This window comes from Ornithorhynchus anatinus, chromosome 10 (assembly GCF_004115215.2).
Source record: "Ornithorhynchus anatinus isolate Pmale09 chromosome 10, mOrnAna1.pri.v4, whole genome shotgun sequence".
NCBI classification, from domain to species: Eukaryota; Metazoa; Chordata; class Mammalia; order Monotremata; family Ornithorhynchidae; genus Ornithorhynchus; species Ornithorhynchus anatinus.
This window is the reverse complement of record NC_041737.1, coordinates 57,218,907-57,241,636: the sequence shown is the minus strand read 5'-3', so window position 1 is coordinate 57,241,636 and position 22,730 is coordinate 57,218,907. Positions and strand designations below refer to the sequence as shown.

The 22,730-nt window shown below is 64.9% G+C and overlaps 1 protein-coding gene across 1 annotated transcript; it reads right to left on the bottom strand.

The window, feature by feature from the left end:
- Positions 1 to 827: 827 nt before the first annotated feature.
- Positions 828 to 22,453, bottom strand: SP1 (Sp1 transcription factor). Its single transcript, XM_029074136.2, has 7 exons — positions 22,363 to 22,453; positions 19,158 to 19,357; positions 16,179 to 17,036; positions 15,466 to 16,126; positions 3,076 to 3,244; positions 1,936 to 2,135; positions 828 to 1,296 (listed from the first exon to the last, which is right to left on the bottom strand). Exons 1-7 carry the CDS (start codon positions 22,367 to 22,369, stop codon positions 971 to 973), a joined length of 2,421 nt encoding a protein of 806 aa, XP_028929969.1. The 5' UTR covers positions 22,370 to 22,453; the 3' UTR covers positions 828 to 970.
- Between the last annotated feature and the right edge of the window lie 277 nt (positions 22,454 to 22,730).

The following is a 22,730-nucleotide window of genomic DNA, read 5'->3' as shown; positions in this document are numbered from 1 at the left end:
CCCCTCGAGGGGCGGCCGGATGACCTGTCGCCGTCCTCTGGGGGCCGGAGGACCCGACGTCCCGGTGGCGGAGGGTCTGGACCCCAGCCCTTTCCCTCCACCGGCCTCCCCGCCCCCGGAGGGTCGGGGGGCTCGAGATGGGGTGGGCGCCAGGAAGCGCCACGGGAGACGAGGCGGGGGGAGGCGGGAGGTCCCGGACGCGAGCACAAAGCAGTGAGTGTGTGGCGGGGCCGGGACGGGGGGGTGGGGGGAAGATGGGAGAACTGGGGTGGGGGAGGAGAAGGGAGCGGGACGCGGGTGAGGACGGGGCGGTCACCAGGAGGAGGGGGGGGGAAGCTGCTCTCAATTAAAATGACAAAAAAATGAAGAAACCAACCCATATATATAAACCTAAAAGCAGAACATGAGGACCAGTAAACGGGGGCGGCGAGTCGGGGGGCGGGGGGGCACCGGGCCGACGCCCGGGGCGAGGAGGCGGGACCGGTCCCGGCCGGGGCGTCTCTCCGCGTCCCCCGCCGCCCTCCTTCGGGTGGAGGTCGGACCCCTCCGCCCCGGCCCCGGCCCCTCCCCGCCCCGTGCGAATGCGTCATATACTTTTTTTTTTAATATATATATATAATATAGAATCTGTCTTTTGTTAAAAAGTATTTCAATGATCATATATATTTATCAAGGCATGATGGCTTTGGGCGGGCGGGGGGGGGGGGGGGGGGACGGGGGTCCCGGCGCCGGGATGGGGAATCTAAGGGGAAACCGTCCGGGGGGGGAGGGGGACGGGGAGACCCCGGTCTCCCCCCCCCCCCCCCGCTCCACCCACCCCTATTCCGGCGGCGGCGCCCCACCTCTCCCCCGCGTCTCTTGGCCCCACGCTACCTGGGCGCCCCCGGGGCCCGGTCCTCCCCCGCGACCCCGGCGGCGGCCCCCTCCCCCCCGTCCCCCCGCCGGCGGCGCCCCCGGCCGGCCCCGGGGCTCAGAAGCCGTTGCCGCTGATGTTGATGGACTGCAGGTCGGCCACCTGCATGACGTTGATGCCGCTGTTGGCGAGGCGGGCGATGCCGTCGGGGCAGATGGCTTCCATGGCCACCATGTTGGTGGCGATGAGGGCGGAGGGGGTGGGCGTGCCGCCGCCGGCCTCCGAGCCGGCCCCGCTGTCCAGGGGCAGGGCGCCCACGCTCAGGGCCACCCCCGCCACGCCCGCCCCGCCCTTCTTGTTCTGGTGGGTCTTGATGTGCTTGGAAAGGTGGTCGCTCCTCATGAAGCGCTTCGGACACTCGGGGCAGGCGAACTTCTTCTCACCTGGACCGGGGAGGGGAGGGGGGCGTGAGAGGCGGAGACGCGCACGCCCGTCGGCGACACCCGAGGTACCTGTTAGGCGCTCCGGGGTAGTCACGCGGCCGAAGGGTTGGACCCGGTCCCTGTCCCCCATGGGGCTCGCCCCCTTCACCCCCGTTCTCCAGGCCGGGGACCTGAGGCCCAGAGAAGTGAAGTGACTCGGCCGAGGTCCGTCGCCGGGCAGGGACGGTCTCTATCTGTTGCCGGATTGTCCACTCCGAGCGCTCAGGACAGTGCTCTGCGCAGAGCGAGCGCTCACTAAACACGACCGAACGAATGAAGGAAAAGGTCACAGAAGCAGACGAGGGGCACAGCCGGGATTAGAACCCATGACCGCGTGACTCTGCTGGCTTCTCCGCTTAACAGGTACCGCGATTATTCTTATTCCCTCTTAGTAATAACGTTGGTATTTGTTAAGCGCTTACTATGTGCCGAGCACTGTTCTAAGCGCTGGGGTAGATAGAGGGTAACCATGTGAGGCTCACAGTCTTAAATCCCCTCATCTTTATTACGATCAGCGGCGATGACGAGAGCAATGATGAGCGATTGTTATTCCGCGGCCCTCCCCGCCCCCGGTGCCCGGCCCCCGCGGGGGAGGCTCACCCGTGTGCGTGCGTTTGTGCCGCTGCAGCTCGTCCGAGCGGGTGAACCGCTTGCCGCAGAACATCCAGGAGCAGATGAAGGGGCGCTCGCCCGTGTGCCAGCGCAGGTGTGCCCGCAGGTGGGAGGTCTTGCCGTACACCTTCCCGCAGCCCTGGATGTGGCAGATGTGCTGCTTCTTCTTGCCGGGATCGCCGGTGCTCCTGTGGGACGCCGGGGGCGGGCGGGGAGGGGAAGCCGGTCTGTCTCCGGTGGCTCCGGACGGATGGACGACAGGCTCCCCCCGCCCTCCGCCACCCTAGGTGCCAGGCCGGTGCCCGGGACCCCCCGGGGTGGCCTCCATCCAACCCGTCGGGGGTATCTGTCGGGCGCTCACGGCGCGCAGAGCACCGGACCGAGCGCCCGGGAGAGTCCCGATAGAGCAGGATCGGCGGACACGTTCCCTTCGGGTGCCCTGCTCGGCCGGGGTCGTACCCGATGCCGTTTCTGGTGGCGCCGCCCTCTCCCAACAGGGACTGTCCTCTTCTGAGCGCTCGGTAGAGTGCTCTGCACACAAGCGCTCGGTAGAGATGTTTGACTGACCTCGACCCCAGTGCTTAGAACGGGGCTTGGCACATAGTAAGGGCCTAACGAATATCACAGTTGCTATTGAGATCGATCAATCGGCGGTGTTGATTGAGCGCTCGCTACGGGCGGAGCGCTGTTCTAAGCGCTTAATTGTAATTAAGGGCTGAGAAGCAGTGGGGCTTAGCGGAAAGAGCCCGATCTTGGGAGTCAGGGGACGTGGGTTCGAATCCCCGCTCCGCCACTTGACAGCTGTGTGACTTTGGGCAAGCCACCTCACTTCTCTGGCCCTCACTTCTCTCATCTGTACAACGGGGATGAAGACTGGGAGCCCCACGTGGGACTCACCCCCAGGGCTTAGAACAGTGCTTGGCACACCGTAAGCCCTTAAAAAATACCATTATTAGTATTATAATGGCGATGGATTACGACGACAACGATCACGACGATCACCATGGGGTCCGGAGGGCGGACCAGGGCATCCGAGGATGGGGTCCGCGGCCGGGAGCCCGAGGAAGGTTCCCTCCTCCCCCTCTCCCCGCCCCCGCCGGGGTCCCGGGGGTCCGTGGAGGGTCTTACCGTCCTTCGCTGTCTTTGCAGTAGGGGCAGGTGCAGGCCTCTCGGCGTGTGCGGCGGCCGGGCTGGGGCTGGGGGTCCGGGCTGGCGTCCCCGTCGTCTCCGCCGGCCGCCTCGTCGTGCAGCCCGTCCGGCCCGGCGCCGTGCAGGCCCAGCTGGGCTCCGTGCTCGCCTGCCGGAAGCCATCCCAAAAGAGACAGGGGTTGGGCGAGGGCGGGCGCCCGGGAGGCCGGAGTATGCCAGCGGCCCCGGGCGCCATCCCCCGGGGACGCCCCCTCCGACCCAGGCCCGTGGGGGGACGGGGCACGCGGCGTGGCTCAGCGGCTAGGACCCGGGCCCGGGAGTCAGAAGGATCCGGGTTCTAGTCCCGGCTCCCTCATTTTGCCTGCCGTGTGACTTCGGGCCAGTCACTTCTCCGCGGTTCCCGGGAAACGCGGTTGGAGACCGTGAGCCCCGCGGAGAATCGCGTCCAACTCGATTCGCCTGGATCCACCCCGGCGCTTAGTACGGTCCCTGGCACACAGTAAGGGCTTAACAGATGCCATTATTATGAAGACTGCGTGGGTCGGGGAACCGTGTCCAACCTGATCAGCCGGTATCTACCGCGGCGCTTAGAACGGTGCCTGGCACCTAGGAAGCGCTTAACAGATGCCGGAAAACCGAAAAAGAGGAAGAAAAAGAAGCGGAGGGCTACGTTCCCACCAGGAAATCGGGGGCGGGGGGGGGGGGTCACCCTGGGGTGGGGGCACGAGGAACGGAAGCTCAATTCCCAGTCTTCCCTCCGGCTCACCACGGACCCTGCTCCCGCCATCCTCCTCCCCCTCCGCCTCTTGTCGGCTGTGTGACTTTGGGCAAGTCACTTCACTGGGCCTCAGTTATCCCATCTGGGAAACGGGGATGAAGACCGTCAGCCCCACCTGGGGCAACCTGATAGCCTTGTATCTCCCCCAGGGCTTAGCACAGTGCTTGGCGCATAGCGAGGGCTTAACAAATACCGTAATTATTATTATTATGGGGCCGGGCTCGGCCCTGGGAGCGAGCCGGGCTGACCAGTAGGTGGCGCTGGGTCACCGAGGGAGACCCGATAATAATAATAATAATAATAATAATAATGATATTATTTAAGCGCTTACTATGTGCCAAGCACTGTTCTAAGCGCTGGGGGAGATACAAGGTAATCAGGTGGTCCCACGTGGGGCTCACGGTCTTAATCCCCATTTTACAGATGAGGGAACTCCTTACATTCATTCATTAATTCAACTGTATTTATTGAGTGCCTACTGTGTGCAGGGCACTGTACTGAGCGCTTGGAAAGGGTGGGGGGAGGCGCTCAGGCCCCACTCAGTTGGGGAGGGGGGGAAGATCCCGGGCTGGGGGCACCAAATTCTTCCCGCCGCCCACCCCGTCACCGAGGCCAGGGTCTCAAGCCCCCCGAATGCCAAAGGGGCAACCTTCCCCTCTCCCACTGCCCCTGCCGGCGGGGAGACTATTCGGCCGAAGCCACCGAAAAGCTCAAAGCAGCGGGGCTCAGTGGAAAGCGCCGGGGCTTGGGAGTCGGGGTCGTGGGTTCGAACCCTGGCTCTTCCACTTGGCAGCTGTGGGACTGTGGGCAAGTCACTTCACTTCTCTGGCCCTCAGTGACCTCATCTGTAAAATGGGGATGAAGACCGTGAGCCTCACGTGGGACGACCTGATGACCCTGTATCTCCCCCAGCGCTTACAACAGTGCTCTGCACATAGGAAGCGCTTAACAAATACCGACATTATTATTAGCCCGGATCTCCCCCAGCGTTTAGAACGGTGCTCTGCACAACAGTAAGCACTTAAATACCAACAACATTAATGATGGGATTTGTTAGCGCTTACTATGTGCTAAGCACCATTCTAAAGCGCCCCAGGGCTCAGTACAGCGCCCTGGCGCATAGTAAGGGCCTGACCAATGTCGTGATGATGCTGCAGCGTGGCTCAGAGCAGCAGCGTGGCTCAGTGGGAAGAGCCCGGGCTTGGGAGTCCAGAGGTCATGGGTTCGAATCCCGCTCGGCCCCTTGTCAGCTGTGTGACGTTGGGCAAGTCGGTGCCTCAGTGACCTCATCTGTAAAACGGGGATGAAGACGGGGGGGGGGGGGGGGGGGGCCCACGGGGGACACCCTGATTCCCCTGTGTCTCCCCCCAGCGCTTAGAACGGTGCTCGGCACAGAGTAAAGCGCTTCACAAATACCCAACATGATGATGATGAATAATGACAATCAACGATACTAATAATAGAGAGGGGCGGCCCCGCCCCTCGGGCCTGTAGGGGGCGCAGTGGGCGCGGGAGGCTCGTCGCCGCCGGTAGGGAGCGCGCGCGCGTCACGCAGGCGGGCGCGCGCGCGCACGACCCGGCGCGCGCACGCAGGCACGTGACGCACGAAAAGCCCGCGGTGGCCCAACCCCCGCCCCGCCCCCACCCCCACCCCCACCCCCACCCCAGGGCCCTGCGCACGGTGCGCGCTCCACCGTAATAACGACGACGGCACGGGGTACGCGCTTTCTCTGTGCCCAGCACTGTGCTAAGCGCTGGAGAGGCTCCGAGGAGGGGGAGGGTACAGCTTGAGACGCGGCGTGGCTCGGGGGAAAGGGCAAGGGCTTTGGAGTCGGAGGTCATGGGTTCGAATCCCGGCTCTGCCACTCGTCAGCTGGGTGCCTTCACTTCTCGGGGCCTCAGTGACCTCATCTGGAAAATGGGGAGGAAGACTGAGCCCCACGTGGGACCACCTGATTCCCCTGTGTCTACCCCAGCGCTTAGAACAGTGCTCGGCACATAGTGGGCGCTTAACAAATACGAACGTTATTATTATTAGCTTGTATCCTCTCCAGCGCTTGGCACAGTGCTGGGCACATAGTGAGCGCCTAACCAATGCCAGCATCATTATTATTACAAGGTGACCAGGTTGGGCCCCCGTGGGGCTCCCAGGCCTCATCCCCATTTTCCAGATGAGGGAACTGAGGCCCAGAGAAGGGAAGTGACTTGCCCAAGGTCACCCAGCTGATGATGATGATAATCACGATGGCATGTGTTAAGCGCTTACTATGAACTAAGCACTTTTCTAAGCGCTGGGGGCTCACAACCTCCACCCCCATTTTTTCAGATGAGGGACCTGAGGCCCAGAGAAGGGAAGTGACTTGCCCAAAGTCACAGAGCCGAGAAGCGGCAGAGGCGGGATTAGAACCCACGACCTCGGACTCCCAAGCCCGGGCTCTTTTCTCTGGGCTCCAGTTCCCTCATCTGTCAAATGGGGATGAAGACCGGGATCCCCACGGGGGACACGGATTGTGTCCACCCTGATCAGCTTGGATCTACCCCAGCGCTTAGAAGGGTGTCTGGCACACAGTATGCGCGTAACAAATACCAATTAAAAAAAAAAAACAGCAACAAGAGAAAAACCAAGTGTGAGAAAGGCTCCCCGCAAAGAGCCTGGGCCCACCCAGGGGGCGAGGGGCAGTCTGCCCCCCCAGCCCGTGTTCACCCCCCGCCTCCAGCCTGCCCCCCCGGTGGCGGGGCTGAGGACTACGCCGCCCTGTGACGGGAGAAAAAGGACGAGACCCTCCCCTCCTTCCCCAGGCCCGAGGACCCCGCCCCCCCCCCCCCCCCCCCCCCCCCCCCGATGCCTCGACTGCATCGACCCCCTGCAAACTCTCTGCATTTAATGCAGTGTTTTGCACACAGTAAACAATAAATAATAATAATGATAGCATTTGTTAAATGCTTACTATGTGCCGAACACTGTTCTAAGCGCTGGGGGAGACAGAAGGTCATCAGGATGTCCCCCGTGGGGCTCACGGTCTTAATCCCCATTTTACAGAGGCGGTCACTGGGACACGGAGAAGTGAAGTGACTTGCCCAAGGTCACCCGGCTGACAAGTGGCGGAGCCGGGAATTAGAACCCAGGTCCTTCTGACGCCCAGGCCCGGGTTCTTCCCACTAGGCCACGCCGCTTCCCCTCCTCCAACCTCCCCACTCCAGTCCATATTTCCCTCTGCCGCCCAGATCATTTATTCATCTCTATCCCCTCTAGACCGTCAGCGCGTTGTGGGCAGGGAGTGTGTCCGCTAACTGCTGTATCGTCCTCTCCCGAGCGCTCAGTACAGCGCTCCGCACTCGGGAGGCGCTCAGTAAATACGACTGACTTCCCTTGGCTTCCGGTCAAGCGGAGGGAAGAAAGGGCGGGCAAAGAAGGGCAGCGAAGCGGGCCCTGGAGATGCCCTGGAGAATCCCCTCTCCCCGCTCGCCGTCACCCGTGCGGAGAAGCGGTAACGGCCAAGTGGCCGGGGGCCTGGCGGTCAGAAGGACCCGGGTTCTAATCCCGGCTCCGCCCCTTGCCTGCTGCGCGACCTCGGGCCAGTCACTTCACCGGGCCTCCGTCCCCTCATCCGGGAATTAAGACCGTGAGCCCCAGGAGGGGCGAGGGAAAGTGTCCGACCCGGTCGTCTGGGCTCTACCCCGGCGCTCAGAAGGCTGCCTGGAACATAGTAAGCGCTTAACAAATGCCATCTTTATTTATTCATTCCCCACCCCCGCGTCCCAGCTCTGTCCACGTGGCCTCACTGATCCAGCCCTGAGTCATCCACGTACCCAGATTTTTCTTTCTCTTCTCCCCATTCGCAAACCGTCTCGGGCCCGTCCGCATCACCAGGTTCCTCGAGGGCCGCGACCTCCCCTGCTAAAATCCTCCACACCCTAAGCTCGGCGAGGGCCGGGAGCGCGTCCTTTCTACTGTCCTACTGCCCTCCCCCGAGCGCTCAGTACAGTGCTCTGCCCACCGTAAGCGCTCGATAAATATGAGTCACTAAATCTACCGTGTTCATATCACGTTCCTGTCTTTTTTCCCCCCTTGCCTCTGCTCTGCAACGAGCCCTCTACTAAACACTGAGGTAGAGAGGAGACCATCAGGTTGGACACAATCCGGAGACTCCGTCTCTGCCTAGGGGCTTAGTACGGTGCTCAAGCGCTCAGGACGGCGCTCTTCACGCGAGCGCTCCGTAAATACGCCCGAATGAACGTAGACTCGACTGTCAGCTCGTGGCGGGCGAGAAACGAGTCGTCCAACTGTCCCACGGTGCTCTCCCAAGGGCTCAGTTCAGGGCTCCGCCCGCAGTAAGCGCTCAATAAATACCACCGGAAAAGCCGGGGACGGGGCGGGCGCCCGCCTCTCGGCTTGGGAGTTGGAGCCTCTAGGCCACAGGGCTCCGCGCACAGTAAGCGCTCGATAAATACGACTGAATGAACTCCCGGGACTCTCTCTCAGCCACGCGACCCCCTCCCGCACCAAAGCCCCTCTCCGTCAGAGGGGCCAGGGCTCCTCGCTATCCCGCCACCCCCGGGGGACGGTCCCTGTGCGGCTGGACCTAAGTTTTCTCTTCGGATGCGCAAAGCCGCCGACGGATGGATTCTAGAGCGGGGTATTTTTCGATCGGCCACCGGCGACGCGCGCACGGACGCTCCGCCTCTCCCCGGGCTGTTTACGGAAGGCCCGGACAGAAGCGGGCTTTGTGTCCGCTCCATTCTGCCCATCGGACCTCCTTCCCGCAGCTACTCTGGGGAGGGGGGAGAGAAGGGAGGAGCTGGGTGAGGGGAGGAGGAAAAACCAGTCCGGCTTTTCCAGGGGAACGTGGGAAAAACGGCGGATGTGGGGAAGAAAGACCCGGGGGGAGGGAGGGTGGCTGTGGATAAAGGTCTCCTGGGGTGGGGGGCTGTTTTAAAAATAAAGAAAAACCACAGAAGGGCCGGGTTGGTGGGGGGGGGGGACTCACGAGGGGTTGGGGGTCCGCCGAAGGGATGTGGAAAAAACCCTAATTTGCCGTCTGGCCCGGCGGCCTGGCTGATGATTATAACAGTATTAATAACGGTGGGAATAATACTATGGATGGCATTTGTTAAGCGCTCACTAGGTGCAGAGCACTGCTCTAAGCGCTGGAGGGGATACAAGGTGATCAGGTTGTCCCACGTGGGGCTCACGGTTTTAATCCCCATTTTCCAGATGAGGTCACTGAGGCGCAGAAGTGAAGTGACTTGCCCGAAGTTACACCACTGACGAGCGGCGGAGCCGGGATTCGAACCCACGACCTCCGACTCCCAAGCCCGGCCTCTTTCCACTGAGCCACGCTGCTTCTTCGACGGGGTGATGGGGCTTGTTAAGCGCTTACTATGTGCCGGGCACCGTCCCGAGCGGCGGGGTGGATGCAAGCCAGTCGGGGTTGGAGGCGGTCCCCGTCCCGCGTGGGGCTCAACGTCTCCAACCCCATTTTCCAGACGAGGGAACTGAGGCCCAGAGAAGGGAAGTGACCGGCCCAAGGTCCCACGGCAGGCACGGAGGAGGAGCCGGGGCCTTTGGACTGCCAGGCCCGGCCTCTAATAATAATAACTGTGGTATTTGCGAAGCGCTTACTATGCGCCACTGTTCTAAACGCCGGGCTAGATCCAAGTGAATCAGGTCGGACGCGGTCCCTGTCCCGCACGGGGCTCACGGTCTTCGCCCCCATTTCACAGATGAGGTCACTGAGGCCCAGGGAAGTGATTAAGCGACTTGCCCGAGGCCACACGGCTGACCCGTGCCCGAGCCGGGATTAGAACCCAAGGCCCTCTGACTGCCAGGCCCGGCCTCTTTCCACTAGGCCACGCCGCTTCTCTATCCAGGATCAGAACCCGGGTCCCTCTGACTCCCAGGCCTGTGCTCTGTCGATCAGGAAACGCTGCTGCTGCTTTTCACGGTATCTGTCGGGCGCTTACTACGTATCGAGCACTGTTCTAAGCGCCGGGGTAGGGACGAGTGGGATACAGTCCCTATCCTGCACGAGACTCGCTAACTAATAATAATGACGGTATCTGGAGGAGGAGGAGGGAAAAGAGGGATTGAATCCCGTTTTGCAGTTGAGGAAACGGAGGCGCAGAAGAGTGAGGTGACTTGGCCAAGGTCACGCTGCAAATAACTGAGCGGGACAGGATTAGAATTCAGGTCCTCTGACCCCCCCCCCCCAGGCCCGGGCTCTTTCCACTAGGCCACGCCGCTTCTCTAAAGCAGCTGCTTTTCGTGTCTGCAAACTCTTCTCGTGCCCATCTCCCCGCCCCCCGGCTGGACCGTCAGCCCCTTGAGAGACGGGGGCCCGGCTGCCAAGTCCATTCTCCTCTCCCAAGGCCCTCGGTGGGTGCTGTGGGGAGAAGCGGCGTGGCCTGGTGGCTACAGCCCGGGCCCGGAGGTCCGAAGGACCTGGGTTCGAATCCCGGCTCCGCCACTTGTCGGCTGAGTGACCTCGGGCTAGTCGCTTCACTTCTCCGTGCCTCAGTTCCCTCATCTGTAAAATGGGGATTAAGACTGAGCCGCGCGTGGGACAACTTGATGACCCCGTATCTCCCCCAGCGCTTAGAACAGTGCTTTGCACATAGTAAGTGCTTAACAGATACCAACATTTTTTTTTCCCCTCTGGGCCTCAGTTCCCTCCTCTGGAAAATGGGGATGGAGACTGGGAACCCAACGTGGGACAACCCGATGACTCTATATTGACCCCAGCGCTTGGAACAGTTCTTGGCCCGAAGTAAGCGCTTAACAAATACCAACAACTTTATTATTATTATCCCAGCACTTAGAACGGTCCCCGGCACAAAGCAAGTACTTAAATACCACTATTATTATTATTATTATTTCCAGGAAACACTACTGTTGATTTGCTCCCCAGCCCTCAGATCACCCCGACAATCGTGCGTCGATGAATACCCACGGCGCAGACTGTTTTACTGAACCCTCCCAAGCGCTTAGTACAGGGGGCTGGGCGTTCAATCGCGTCTGCTGAACGCTGACCGTGTGCAGGGCACTGTACTAAACGCTTGGGAGAGGACACGGAAACGAGGAACGGCCACATTCCCCGCCCACGAGGAGCCGGCAGACTATCAGAGGGGGTTTTCCAGCCGTCACCCCTCGGTTGGAGGCGGCCGGTGTTAGAGGCCGGGGCGGGGGGAGAACCCGGACGTCAGTGACGCGGGCGGCCCTCCGAAACCCGTCCGACCGGTCATCCGGCCCGCACGCCCGTCTTCTCTTCCCCCCCGCCCCGGTCCGGCGTCCGGGGGCGTCGAGCGACCGTCCGGGGAGCCGTCCGGCCGCGCCGGCCGGACCACCGGGTTCTCGCGGCCCCCTCCCTCGCCCCCTCCGGGGGTCCGGGCCGGCCGCGCGTGGCCGGTGGTGGGCGGCGGGGGGAGGCAGGGGGACACCGGGCCAACGCGCGGCCGAGACCGTGTGGCAGATATCTGGAGTGCCCAGGTGGGGCGAGGCTGGCACGGACCCCCGACCGTCTGGGGGACCGTCTGGGACCGGCCCGCGCCCAAGACCCCCTTTTGGAAATCCCCCAGCCCGACGGCATCCTCCTCCCGCACCCGGGCCCTCGCGAGGGGACGGGACCCCGGGGCTCGGCCCCCCCGCTTTGTGGTCGGGGCGGGGGGGGGGGGGCTCCGTGGGTCGCTCTCTCTCTCTCTCTCTCTCTCTCTCTCTCTCTCTCTCTCTTTTTAATTTTTTCCCAACGAGGAACTAAAATGGCCACATTACACAATGAGACGTGCTTTAGGGGTGACGTCAGATGGACGGGAAAGTCACCGAGGAGCCGGGCGATCGAGGGGGGGCGGGGGGGAACCCTCTCCCGTCCCCCGGGGTCCCGGCTGCACCCCGACGCCTTTCAGAGCCCCCCGGGCCGGGGAGGAGGAAGGCGGAAGGCGAGCTGGGTTTGGGGGAGCGAGAGACATTTTCTCTGGGCTGCACAACGGAAGGGGGGGGGGGGGCCGGCGCCCCCGCCGTCTACACCAACCATCGAAACTACCACTCGCCTGGCTTTTCCGCCTTCGGGTGTTTTTCTGGTCTTTTTAAAGGCCCGAGTCAGCGCCCTGTGCCTGTCCCCCGCCCCCCCCACTCAGAGTCTCGTCTTCTCCGCCCGCCCACCAGGGAGGGGACTCTCTCCTGACCCGGAACCAACTGGGCAGATGCGAAAACTTTTATTTTTAGCATCTGAAATCCTCATCTCGGGCGCGCTCTAACCAGGCCGGAAGCCCCCGCCCCGGGCACGGTCCCGGGGGGTGGTCACCCGAGAGAGGCGGGAGGGGGTCTCTCCCCTTCTCCCCCCGGGAGCCGGCCGGGCTGAGCAGGGGCCCGGAGGGGGGACCCGGGGGGGGGGGTGGTCTCCTCTTCCTCCCCTCGCTTCACGCCGTTCTTGAAAGGGAGGAAAAGAGGAGAGCGGACAGAGACGCAGAGACACCCAGAGTCGGGCAGCACAGAGACGGCGAGATGCCCAAAGGCTGGGACCAAGCTAAAGATGGGGGACTGACCCAGAGACAGAGCCAGAGATGAGGAGACAGAGATAGGGAGACAGCGCCAGAGACAAGCAGACAGAACATGAGACAGAGAGACAGCCCCAGATATGAGGACACCGTCCCAGAGACAGGAAGACAGAACCAGAGACGAGGAGACAGAACCAGAGACAGAGAAACAGCCCCAGAGACAGGGAGACAACCCCAGAGACGAGAAGGCAGAACAAGAGATGAGGACACAGCCCTAGAGACAGAGAGACAGCCCCAGAGATGAGGAGACAGAAGCAGAGATGAGGAGACAGAACAAGAGACAGAGAGACAGCCCCAGAGATAGGGAGACAACCCCAGAGACGAGGAGACAGAAGAAGAGATGAGGACACAGCCCTAGAGACAGAGAGACAGCCCCAGAGATGAGGAGATATTACCGGAGATAGGGAGACAGACCCGGAGATGAGGACACGGCCCCAGAGATAGGGAGACAGCCGCAGAGATAGGGAAACAGCCCCAGAGATGAGACAGCCCCAGAGACGAGGAGACAGAACCAGAGATGAGGAGACAGAACCAGAGACAGGGAGATTGACCCAGAGAGAGTCCCGGAGAGAGGGAGATGAGCCAGAGCGCGGCCTACTCTCTCACTGTGCTGAGCGGCCAGTCTGGGAAGGGCGGAAACTTCCTCCTCCTCGCTCGGGCCGGGCCGACCCAGACCGGGAACTCCCCGGGGGCCGAGAGGGGGCCGGGCCGGTTGGTCAACAGGGGTCCGGAAGTCCAGCCGGGGGTGAGGCGGGGGGAGCCTCGCTGCTTCTTTTTTTTTTGTAGTATTTGTCAAGCGCTTACTATGTGCCAGGCACCGGGCTGAGCGCCGGGGCAGACAGGGGCAAATCGGGTTGGCCACGGCCCCTGTCCCGCATGGCCCTCACGGTCTCGAGACCCACCGTAGAGCGCTCCGCACGCGGTAAGCGCTCCGTAAATACGACTGAACGAACGAAGGCGGGAACTGAGGTTGAGAGAAGTGAAGGGACTTGTCCAAGATCACTAGGCCACGCGACCGGAATCCCCCCGGGGACTCTCCCTTCACTGGGCCGGGGAGGGGATGATCCCGGCGGCTCCTGGGGAGGGGGCGGGGAGGGGAGAGGAGGGTTTGGCCCCGGTGACTAAGTGGAAGGAGGAGGGGAGAGGAAGCCCATCATCTCAGGAAGTCACCGGTCACGCAGCGGATGAGGCGGCCCGAGCCGCCCGCTGGCACCTGGGCCCGCCCGGCGACCCCACCTCCGGGGAGGGGCCCCGGCGGAGGCTCTCCGCGTCCCCCCTTCCCCCCCAGACCGGTGAATCCGCACCCCGAGACTCGCCCTCGCGCCGGCCGCTCGGCGGCACGACGGACCCGCCCGCGGCCGGCCCCGAGACGTACTCGACGTCCCGGCCATCGGGACCGGGGAAGGGTCGGGGGCGGGACCCGGCCTCCGGCCTCCCCTGTTCGGAACCCAACACCCCACGGTCGAAAATTCAAAACCCTCAATGCGCTGAGAAGCGGCGCGGCCTAGGGGGGTAGAGCCCGGGCCCGGGAGAGGGAAGGACCGGGCTCCTCATCCCGGCTCCGCCACACGTCCCCCGGGGGACCTCGGGCCGGTCGTTTCGCTTCCCCGGGCCTCGGTTCCCTCATCTGGAAAACGGGAGACCGCGAGCCCCGTAGGGGACGGGAACCGCGCCCGCCCCGCCTGGCTCGGATCCGCCCCAGCGCCGAGTAAGGTGCCTGGCGCATCGTCAGTCCTCCGCAAATACCACAATCGTTATTATTATTTCTCTGTGACTCAGTTTCCTCATCTGTACAGTGGGGATTAAGAACGCGAGCCCCACGTGGGGCAGGGACTGCGTCCAACCCGATTAACTGGTATCTACCCCAACGTGCGGAACAGGGCCGGCACACAGTAAGCGCTTAGCAAATGCCATCCGGATTATTAACGGCCCCGACCCGTTGGCTCCGGGGTCCGGTGGCGGACGGGGTCCCCCTTCTCCCACCCGGCACCCGATACCAGTCCCCGTCCCCCGTGAAGTTCGCGGTCGGGGCAGGCGGTTGGACGGGGATCGAATCCCCGTCCTTCAAGTCGAGGAAACCGGGGCCCGGAGACGAGAAGCGACTCGTTCGAGGTCGCGCACGCCGGGCGGGGGACGGGGGCGGGTTGAGAACCCAGACTCCCGGCACCCACAGAAGCACTTCCGGGCTCGGCGGAGGGTCACGGGTTCCGATCCCGGCTCCGCCGCTTGCCTGCTGTGCGATCTCGGACCGGTGGCTTTATTAATAACGACGATGGCATTTGGGAGGCGCTTACTCTGTGCCAAGCACTGTTCTAGGCGTTGGGGGAGATACGAAGTCATCAGGTTGTCCCACGTGTCTCCCTATTTCCAGATGAGGCCACCGAGGCCCAGACAAGTCAAGCATCTTGCCCCAAGTCACGCCGCTGCCAGGCGGCGGGGCCGGATTACTTGCCCAAGTCACGCCGCTGCCAGGCGGCGGGGCCGGGATTAGAACCCACGACCTCTGACCCCCAAGCCCGGGCCCTTTCGGCTGAACCACGCCGCTTCTCGGCTTTACTCGACAGACGTCCCTTCTCCGGCCCTCAGTTTCCTCCCCTGCGGCGCGGGGATTAAGACGGTGAGCCCCGCGTGGGCCGGGCCCGGGGTCCGCCCTGACCCGCCTGCACTCCCCCCCGCCGCCACCCCGGAGCTCAGCACGGCGCCCGGCGCGGAGCAAGTACCTAAATACCACAGCGGAGACCCCGGCCAAGACGCTCCACTGCCCCGGGCCCGGGTTCCCCCCTCGGTAAAACGGGGACGGAGACGGGGTCCGGCCCGACCGGCCCGCGCCGGCCCCGGCGCTCGGCACCGTACCTCGCGCACGGCAGGAGCCTAACCCTCACCGTCGCCGCACCCGGCGTCCGGGCGCCCGCGTCCCCGACGGGGGGCGGCCCCGCGGAGGGGCCGTCCGGGACGAGAGAGCCGGCGGACCCGGGCGCCCCTCCCGGCCCGGCCGCGCCCCCCCCCCCGCCCGCCCACCCCCGGACGCCCCCGCGACTCACCGGCGGCGTTGGCGATGGTCAGGGGCAGGCCGGACAGCTGGTGCACCTGGATCCCCGAGGCCCCCAGCGCGCTGAGGTTGATGGTCTGCAGGCCGGGCACGGAGGACAGCTGGGCGGCGTTGACGGTGACGGTGCCGGCGGGGATGGAGGCGGCCGAGGCGATGGGCGTCAGGGTGCCGCCCCCGGCCGCCCCGCCGCCGCCCCCGCCGGCCCCGGCGGCGGGGCCCGCGGCCTGGCCCAGCGAGACGCCCTGCATGGGCGCCAGCGTGATGGTCTGGGCCTGGGGGTTCTGCACCTGGAGGTTCTGCAGCTGGATGGTCTGCCAGCTCACCTGGCCGTTGGGCCCCACGGTGGGCGTGCGGATGAGGATGGGCCCCGAGTTGGGCACGGCCTGCAGCTGCAGGTTCTGCAGGGCCTCCGGGGCGAGGGCCTGGGTGGCGAAGGTCTGGCCGGCCAGCGGGGCGGCCTGCAGGGCCTGGATGGCCTGGCCCCCCTGGACCAGCTGAGGCTGGATGAGGATCTGCTGGGGCGGCTGGGGCTGGGCCGCCTGCCCGGCCTCGCCCTCCTTGGGCTGGCCGGCCTGGAGCCCGGCGCCGGGGGCCGGCGGGAGGGCCAGCGCGGCCTCCGAGCCCTGCGGGCCGCCGGCCGCCCGCGGGGCGCCCTGGGCCGGGGCGGCCGCGGGGGCCGGGCCGCGGGGGCCGCGGGGCCGGGGCGGCCGGGGCGAAGCCCAGCCCGCCGGCGTTGGCGCTGGCCGTGGCGGCCGTGGCGGGGTAGCTGTTGGCGTTGGTGAAGAAGGGGCCCGAGCCGGGCGGGGCGGCGGGCGGGGCGGCCGAGCCGGCGGCCGCGCCGGAGGTGGCCGGCGGCGGCCCGCCCTCCTGGGGCCCCGAGCCGCCCAGGGCCACGGCCGGCTGCGAGCCGGGGGCCAGGGAGGCCGCCACGCTGTTGACGGGCAGCAGGGTGATGTTGCCGTTGAGGGCCACGGGCACGTTGGCCACGTACTGGGCCTGGCCGGTCAGGACGTTGTTGGCCAGGCCCTGCAGGGGCACGGCCTGCTGCAGGAGGTTGGGCATGGCCGCGATGATGTTGCCTCCGCTCCCGCGGTTGGTGATGATCTGCTGGTTGGCCCCGGGCAGGATCTGGATGTGGCCCCCGGTCCCGTCGGAGGGCACCTGGGCCCCGGCCGCCGTGGCCGCCAGCTGCAGCTGCTGCCCGTCCACCGTCTGGAACTGGGGGATCACCTGGTACTGGATGTTGGGCATCACCCCGGGCAGGCCCGTCAGCACCTGCTGGCCGGGGCCGGCCGCCACCACGTACTGGCCGCCCGCCACCGGGCGTCCCTTGGCGGAGGGGTCGCCGGCCCCCGGCTCCTTGGCGGGGGCCGCCGCGCCGGCCCCGGCCGCGACGATCTGCCAGCCGTTGGCGCCCTGGGCCAGCTGGGAGGCGGCCGTGAGGTCCAGCTCGCCGGCGGCCGCCGCCTGGCTCGAGCCCTGCGAGTTGTTGCTGTTCTCGTTGGGAGATTCGATGCGGCTGCACGTGGCGGCCAGTAAGGCCAGCGGGCTCGGCTGGGACTCCTGCTCGGAGACAAGGACGGGGGGGGGGGGGGGAGAGGCGGGGGGGGGCCGGGTCACCAACGGGTCACCATCACCGTCGCGATAATACCAATTGATACCAACGGTCCCCGTTGAGCGCTTCCCGGGCGCCGAGCACCGCTCTCGGCGCCGGAGTGGATCCCGGGTCGCCGGGTTGGGGGCTCACGGCCCTAATCCCCGTTTTACAGACCAAGTCACTGAGGCACAGAGAGGCGAAGCGGCTCGCCCGAGCTCACGCGGCTGCCGTGTGACCGGAACCCGCGACCCTCCGACTCCCGAGCCCGGGGTCTTCCCGCCGAGCCAGGCCGCTTCTCCGCAGCCGCCCGGAGCCCACCGGGACACCCGCCGCCCTCCCGAGCGTCTCGGGTTCGGCGCCCGGCCGGTTTGGAAAACGGGAGTTGTTAAGCGCTGGCGACGTGCCGGGCGCTGTCCTCACCCTCTTCGTCCCCATTTGAAGACTATTTCTTAGGCGCTTACTAGGTGCCAGCCGTCATCCCCATTTCCCAGACGAGGGAGCTGAGGCCCAGAGGATCACGACGACCGTGGTACCCGTCGGGCACTTACAACGTGCCGAGCACCGGACTCGGCGCCGGGGTGGACCCGAGCTAATCCGCTGGGTCCCTCTCCCAGACGGGGCGCGGAGCCCCCGCCCGTGGCGAGGGAGGGAGGAGACGTCCGTCCGCCCCGGAAGCCCAGCGACCCGCGGATCGGCTCCTCCCGGGAGAACCTGGGTTCGAATCCCGGCTCCGCCTCTTGCCTGCCGGGTGACCCCGGGGGGGCCGCCTCGCTTCCCCGGGCCTCGCTTTCTTCGTCTCTAAAACGGGGACGCGTCACCCGTTCTCCCTCCCCTTTAGACGTCGAGCCCCGGGGGGGACGGGGAACAGCGTCAGCGGGGCTTAGTGGCTAGATCCCGGGTCTGAAGGGCCCGGGTTCTAATCCCGCCTCCGCCGCCTGTCCGCTGGCTGACCTCGGGCCAGTCGTTTCACTTCCCTGGGCCTCAGTTCCCTCACCTGGAAAATGAGGACGGAGACCGTGAGCCCCATGTGGGTCAGGGACTGTGTCCAACCCTCCTAACTCCCCAGCGCTTAGAATAGTGCTTGGCGCACAGTAAGGGCTTAACGAGTACCGTGATTAATGTTATGTCCTCTCCCAAGCGCTCGGCACAGTGCAGTAAGCGCTCAATAAGTACGACGGAATGGACTCTCTGATTAGTCTGACTGGGATTAGCCCAGTGCTTGCCACATAGTCAGCGCTTCATCAGACTCTTTCATCAATTCAATCGTTACTGATTGAGCGCTTACCTGGTGCAGAGTACTGTATTAAGCGCTTGGGAGAGGGCGAACAAATCAATCAAGGGTACTTAATGAGTGCTTCCTCCAGGCAGAGAGCACTCTTCTAAGCACCTGGGAGAGTACAAACAACAGACTTTTCTCTAGCGCCTTCCCGAATCCCAAGAGCTGCTCTGGGCCTCAGTTTCCTCTCCTGAAAATGGGGCTCCCCCGCCCCTCCGCTTCCCCTCGAGGTTATCCTTGAGGTACCTGAAGGGCATTCAGTCACCCCGGGCCGAGAGGCGGCACAGCCCGGGTTCGAATCTACTTCTCTGCCGGGTGACCTTGGGCCAGTCACTTGGCTTCTTTTGGGGCCTCGGTTCCCTCTGCTGTAAAAACGGGGAGTACGTCTGAGAGCCCCACGTGGGACATGGACTGGGTCCAACCCGATGAACCTGCATCTGTCCCGGCGCTCAGTCCAGTGCCTGGCACGTAGTAAGCGCCCGACAAGGACCATTCTTATGACCATCGACCTGTATCTCCCCCAGCGCTTAATACGGAGCCTGGCACATAGTAAGCGCTTAACAAGCACCACGATTCTTCTGATGAACCCGTACCTCCCCCAGTCTCAGGGACCGTGGCTGGTCCGTAGCAAGTACTTAAATATCACACCTATTACTATCGTTATCCTGTAGCTCCCTCAGAGCTTAGTACATAGCCCGGACACAGGAATCGCCTCACAAACACCCTTGCCAAAATCAAATCAACTAAACAAAAATTCCCGGGGGCCAGAGTCCCACCCGCTCGCGGGCCCAGACAGATTCCGGTGGCTCACCTGGCCGCCTCCGCCTCCTCCGGCTCCCGCTCCTCCTCCTCCTGCTCCCGCTCCTCCGCTACTGCTGCCGGTGCTCCCGGTACTGCTGCTCCGGGCCTGGGAGAAGCCGGCGTTCCCGTCCCCGTTGCCGCCGTTCCCGTTGCCGACTCCCTTCTCGATCTTCACCACGGCCGTCATGTCCTCCACCGAGTGGCTCTGGTCTGGGGGACGGTCGGAGACCGAATGAATCACCGGCCGCCGAGCAGCGCTACCGAGAACGACGACGGCGTCTGCGAAGCGCCTACTATGTGCCCAGCACCGTTCTAAGCGCTGGGGCCGGGGGGGGGGGGGGGGATACAAGCTAATCGGGGTGTCGGGCTCACGGTCTTCATCCCCGTTCGACAGATGAGGGAACTGAGGCCCGGAGAAGTGAAGCGACTTGCCCAGGGGCACGCAGCAGACGCGTGGCGGAGCCGGGATTAGAACCCAGGACCTTCTGACTGCCAGGCCCGGGCTCTGACCGCTAGGCCTCGCTCCTTCTCAAAAAATACGACCGAACGAGAGGACGACGGACGGACGGATTCCCCGCCCATGACAGTCGAGAAGGGAGGAAGCGAGTCTGCCGATGAGGCTCGGACTGCCCTCTCCCAAGCGCTTAGTACAGTGCTCTGCACGCTGCGAGCCAGCGCTCAAGAAACACCAGCGAAGGATTGATCGGTTCCCATCAAAGCCTATCTCCCCCTCTCGGCCGTGAGTTCCATACGGGGAGGGAACGTGGCTGCCGATTCCGTTGGACTGTCCTCTCCCAGGCGCTTAGTACGGCGCTCTGCACACGGTGAGCGTTCAATAAATACCGCTGATTGATCGGCTGATTGATTGATAGCAATGTCTGTCTGCCGCCCTAGACTGTGAGCTCGCTGTGGGTAGGGAACGTGCCTGCCCATTTCTTAGTCCAGCGCTCTGCACAGGCTAAGTGCTCCATAAATAGGTTTAAGGTCGTGGGTTCTAATCCCCACTCCGCCGCCTGTCAGCTGTGTGACTTTGGGCCGGTCACTTCGCTCCTCTGTGCCTCAGTTCCCTCATCTGTAAAATGGGGATTGAGACCGGGAGATCCGCGTGGGACAGCCCGATGACCTTGCATCCGCCCCAACGCTTAGACCAGTGCTTGGCCCATAATAAGCGCTTAACAAATACCATCCTTATTATTATTAGCGGCAAGGGTTCTGATCCCCGCTCTGCGGCTTGCCTGCCTGGATTAGAACCCATGACCTTCTGACTCTCAGGTCCGGGCTCTAACCGCCAGGCTTTGGGGGAGAGCGGAATCTGACCCTAAAGATCAGAATCCGGTTGAGAGCCGCTAGAGAGGAAGGGCGCCGGGCCCAAAGAGCTACTAAGAGGGATCGCGGAAGCATTTATTAAGCGCTTCCCGTGTGCTCAGCACTGTGCTCGGCACTGAGAGAGAATACACAAGGGGGAATTAGAGCCGGTCCCTGTCCCTCGGGGGTGGGGGAAAGAAGGGGCGAAGGGCTTGGAGAGGGTCGCCTGAGGGATGATCCATCCCTTCACTCAATCGTATTTTTTGAGCGCTTACTGTGGGCGGAGGACCGTGCTAAGCGCTTGGAAAGTACGATTCGGCCCCGCGACGGGGAGCCGAGACCTCACGGACACAGAAAATCCAAACGGAGAAGGAAAACCGGGCCGGGGAGGCGGCGGGTGAGGTAAGAGAGGGGATCGATCGACGATCTTCACCGACGGCCTCCGCGGGTCTCATCGGAGGAGCGGCGCGGCGGAGCGGAGCGGAGAGAGCCGGGAGGTGGTGGGTTCTAATCCCGGCTCCGCCCCTAGTCCGCTGGGGTAAGTCACCTCGCTGCCCCGGGCCTGGGCGACCTCATCCGGAGAACGGGGCCGGAGACCGGGAGCTCCACGCGGGACGGGGACCGCGGGGACTCAACTCGATCCCAACCCCGACTCCGACATCCGTCTGCCGTGTGACCTCGGGCGAGTCACTTCACCTCTCTGTGCCTCGGCCGCCACCTCTTTAAAATGGAGACCGAGATGGGGCGCCTCGGGACGGGGACCGCGTCCGACCCGACTGGCTCGAATCCACCCCGGCGCTCAGTGCGGTGCCTGGCGCGCGATCGGCAGATGCACAGATAGCACTAAAAATTGAAAAAAGGATGAGGGGGTGAGAGCCTAGGGGACGCCCGAAGGGAGGGGAAAGGAGGGGAGGAGGAGGAAGATCGGGGCGGCCCGGTGGTTAGAGTCGGAAGGCCCCAGGCCGGGCCGCCCTGTGACCTGGGGCCACACTCGCTGGCCTTCTGCGCGCCTCAGTTGCCACCTCTTTGGCAGCCCCGCCCCATCGCCCTCTATCCGTCCCGGGGCTTGGCACGTAATAAGGGCTTCGCTAAGACCATCTGAAAACAAAAAGGAGGGATTGGGGGGCGGGGGGGGGGGAGTAGGAGATGCATTCGGGGGGAGGGGAAAGAGGGAGGAGGGGCGAGGAGAAGTGGGGGGGAGGAGGAGGAGGAGGAGGAGGAGGAGGAGGGGAAGGGGAGGAGAAAGGGAGGAGGGGCGGGAGAAGGGGAGGAGGAAGAGGAGGGAGGAGGAGGGGAAGGGGAAGGGGAGGAGGAGGGGCGGGAGGAGGAAGAGGAGGGAGGAGGAGGAAGAGGAGGAGCGGGAGGAGGGGAGGAGGAAGGGGGAGGGGAGGAGGAAGGAGGGGCAGGGGAGGAGGGGCGGGAGAAGGGGAGGAGGGAGGAGGAAGGGGGGAGGAGGGACGATGAAGGGGGGAGGAGGAGGAGGAGGAGGAAGGAGGAGGGCGAAGGGCGGGCCGGGTCGGGGGTCGGGGCGGGGGGGGGGGGCGGCTCGGGGGCGGGGCGGGGGTCGGGTCCGGCCCGGTCCGGTGCTGTCCGGCCCCCGGCCCCGGCCCCGGCGGGAGGAGCCTGCGGGGGGAGGGGAGGAGGAGGAGGAGGAGGAGGAGGAGGGGGCCGGAGGTTTGGGGGCCGGGGCGGGCAGGGGGCGGGCGAGGCCGCGTTGCCCCCTCCCCCGGGGCGGCCCGGCCCGGCCCGGCCCGCCCCGCCCCGGCCCCCTTCCCCTGGCCCCGGCCCCCGGCCCCGGCCCCGGCCCCGGCCCGCCCGGAGCACCGCGTCGGACCCGCGCCCGCCCCGGCCCGGCCGGTCCTGCCCGCGCGCGTCCCCCCCCCCCCCGCGGCCGGTGGGCTCTTCCTTACCGCTCATGGTGGGCGCGGGGGACCAGCTCACGGCGCCCCGGACGCGGGGGGGGCCGACGCTGGCGAAGCGCGCGGGAGGGAGGGAGGGAGGGAGGAAGAGAGGGAGGGAGGGAGGGAGGGAGGCCCGACCCCGACCCCTGTCCGGGGGGGGGGGGGGGCAGAGAGAGGCAGGCACGGCAAAGACGAGACGGACGGCCGGGCGGGGGAGGGAGGGAGGGAGGGAGGAGAGGGGAAGAGAGAGGGGGGAGGGCGGGAGGGAGGGAGGAGGAGGGGAGGGGGAGGGAGGGAGGGAGGGAGCAGCGCGCCCCGAGCTCCGGACAGGCCCCGCCCCCCCGCCGCCGCCCCGCCCAATGAGGGAGGGCGGCCGC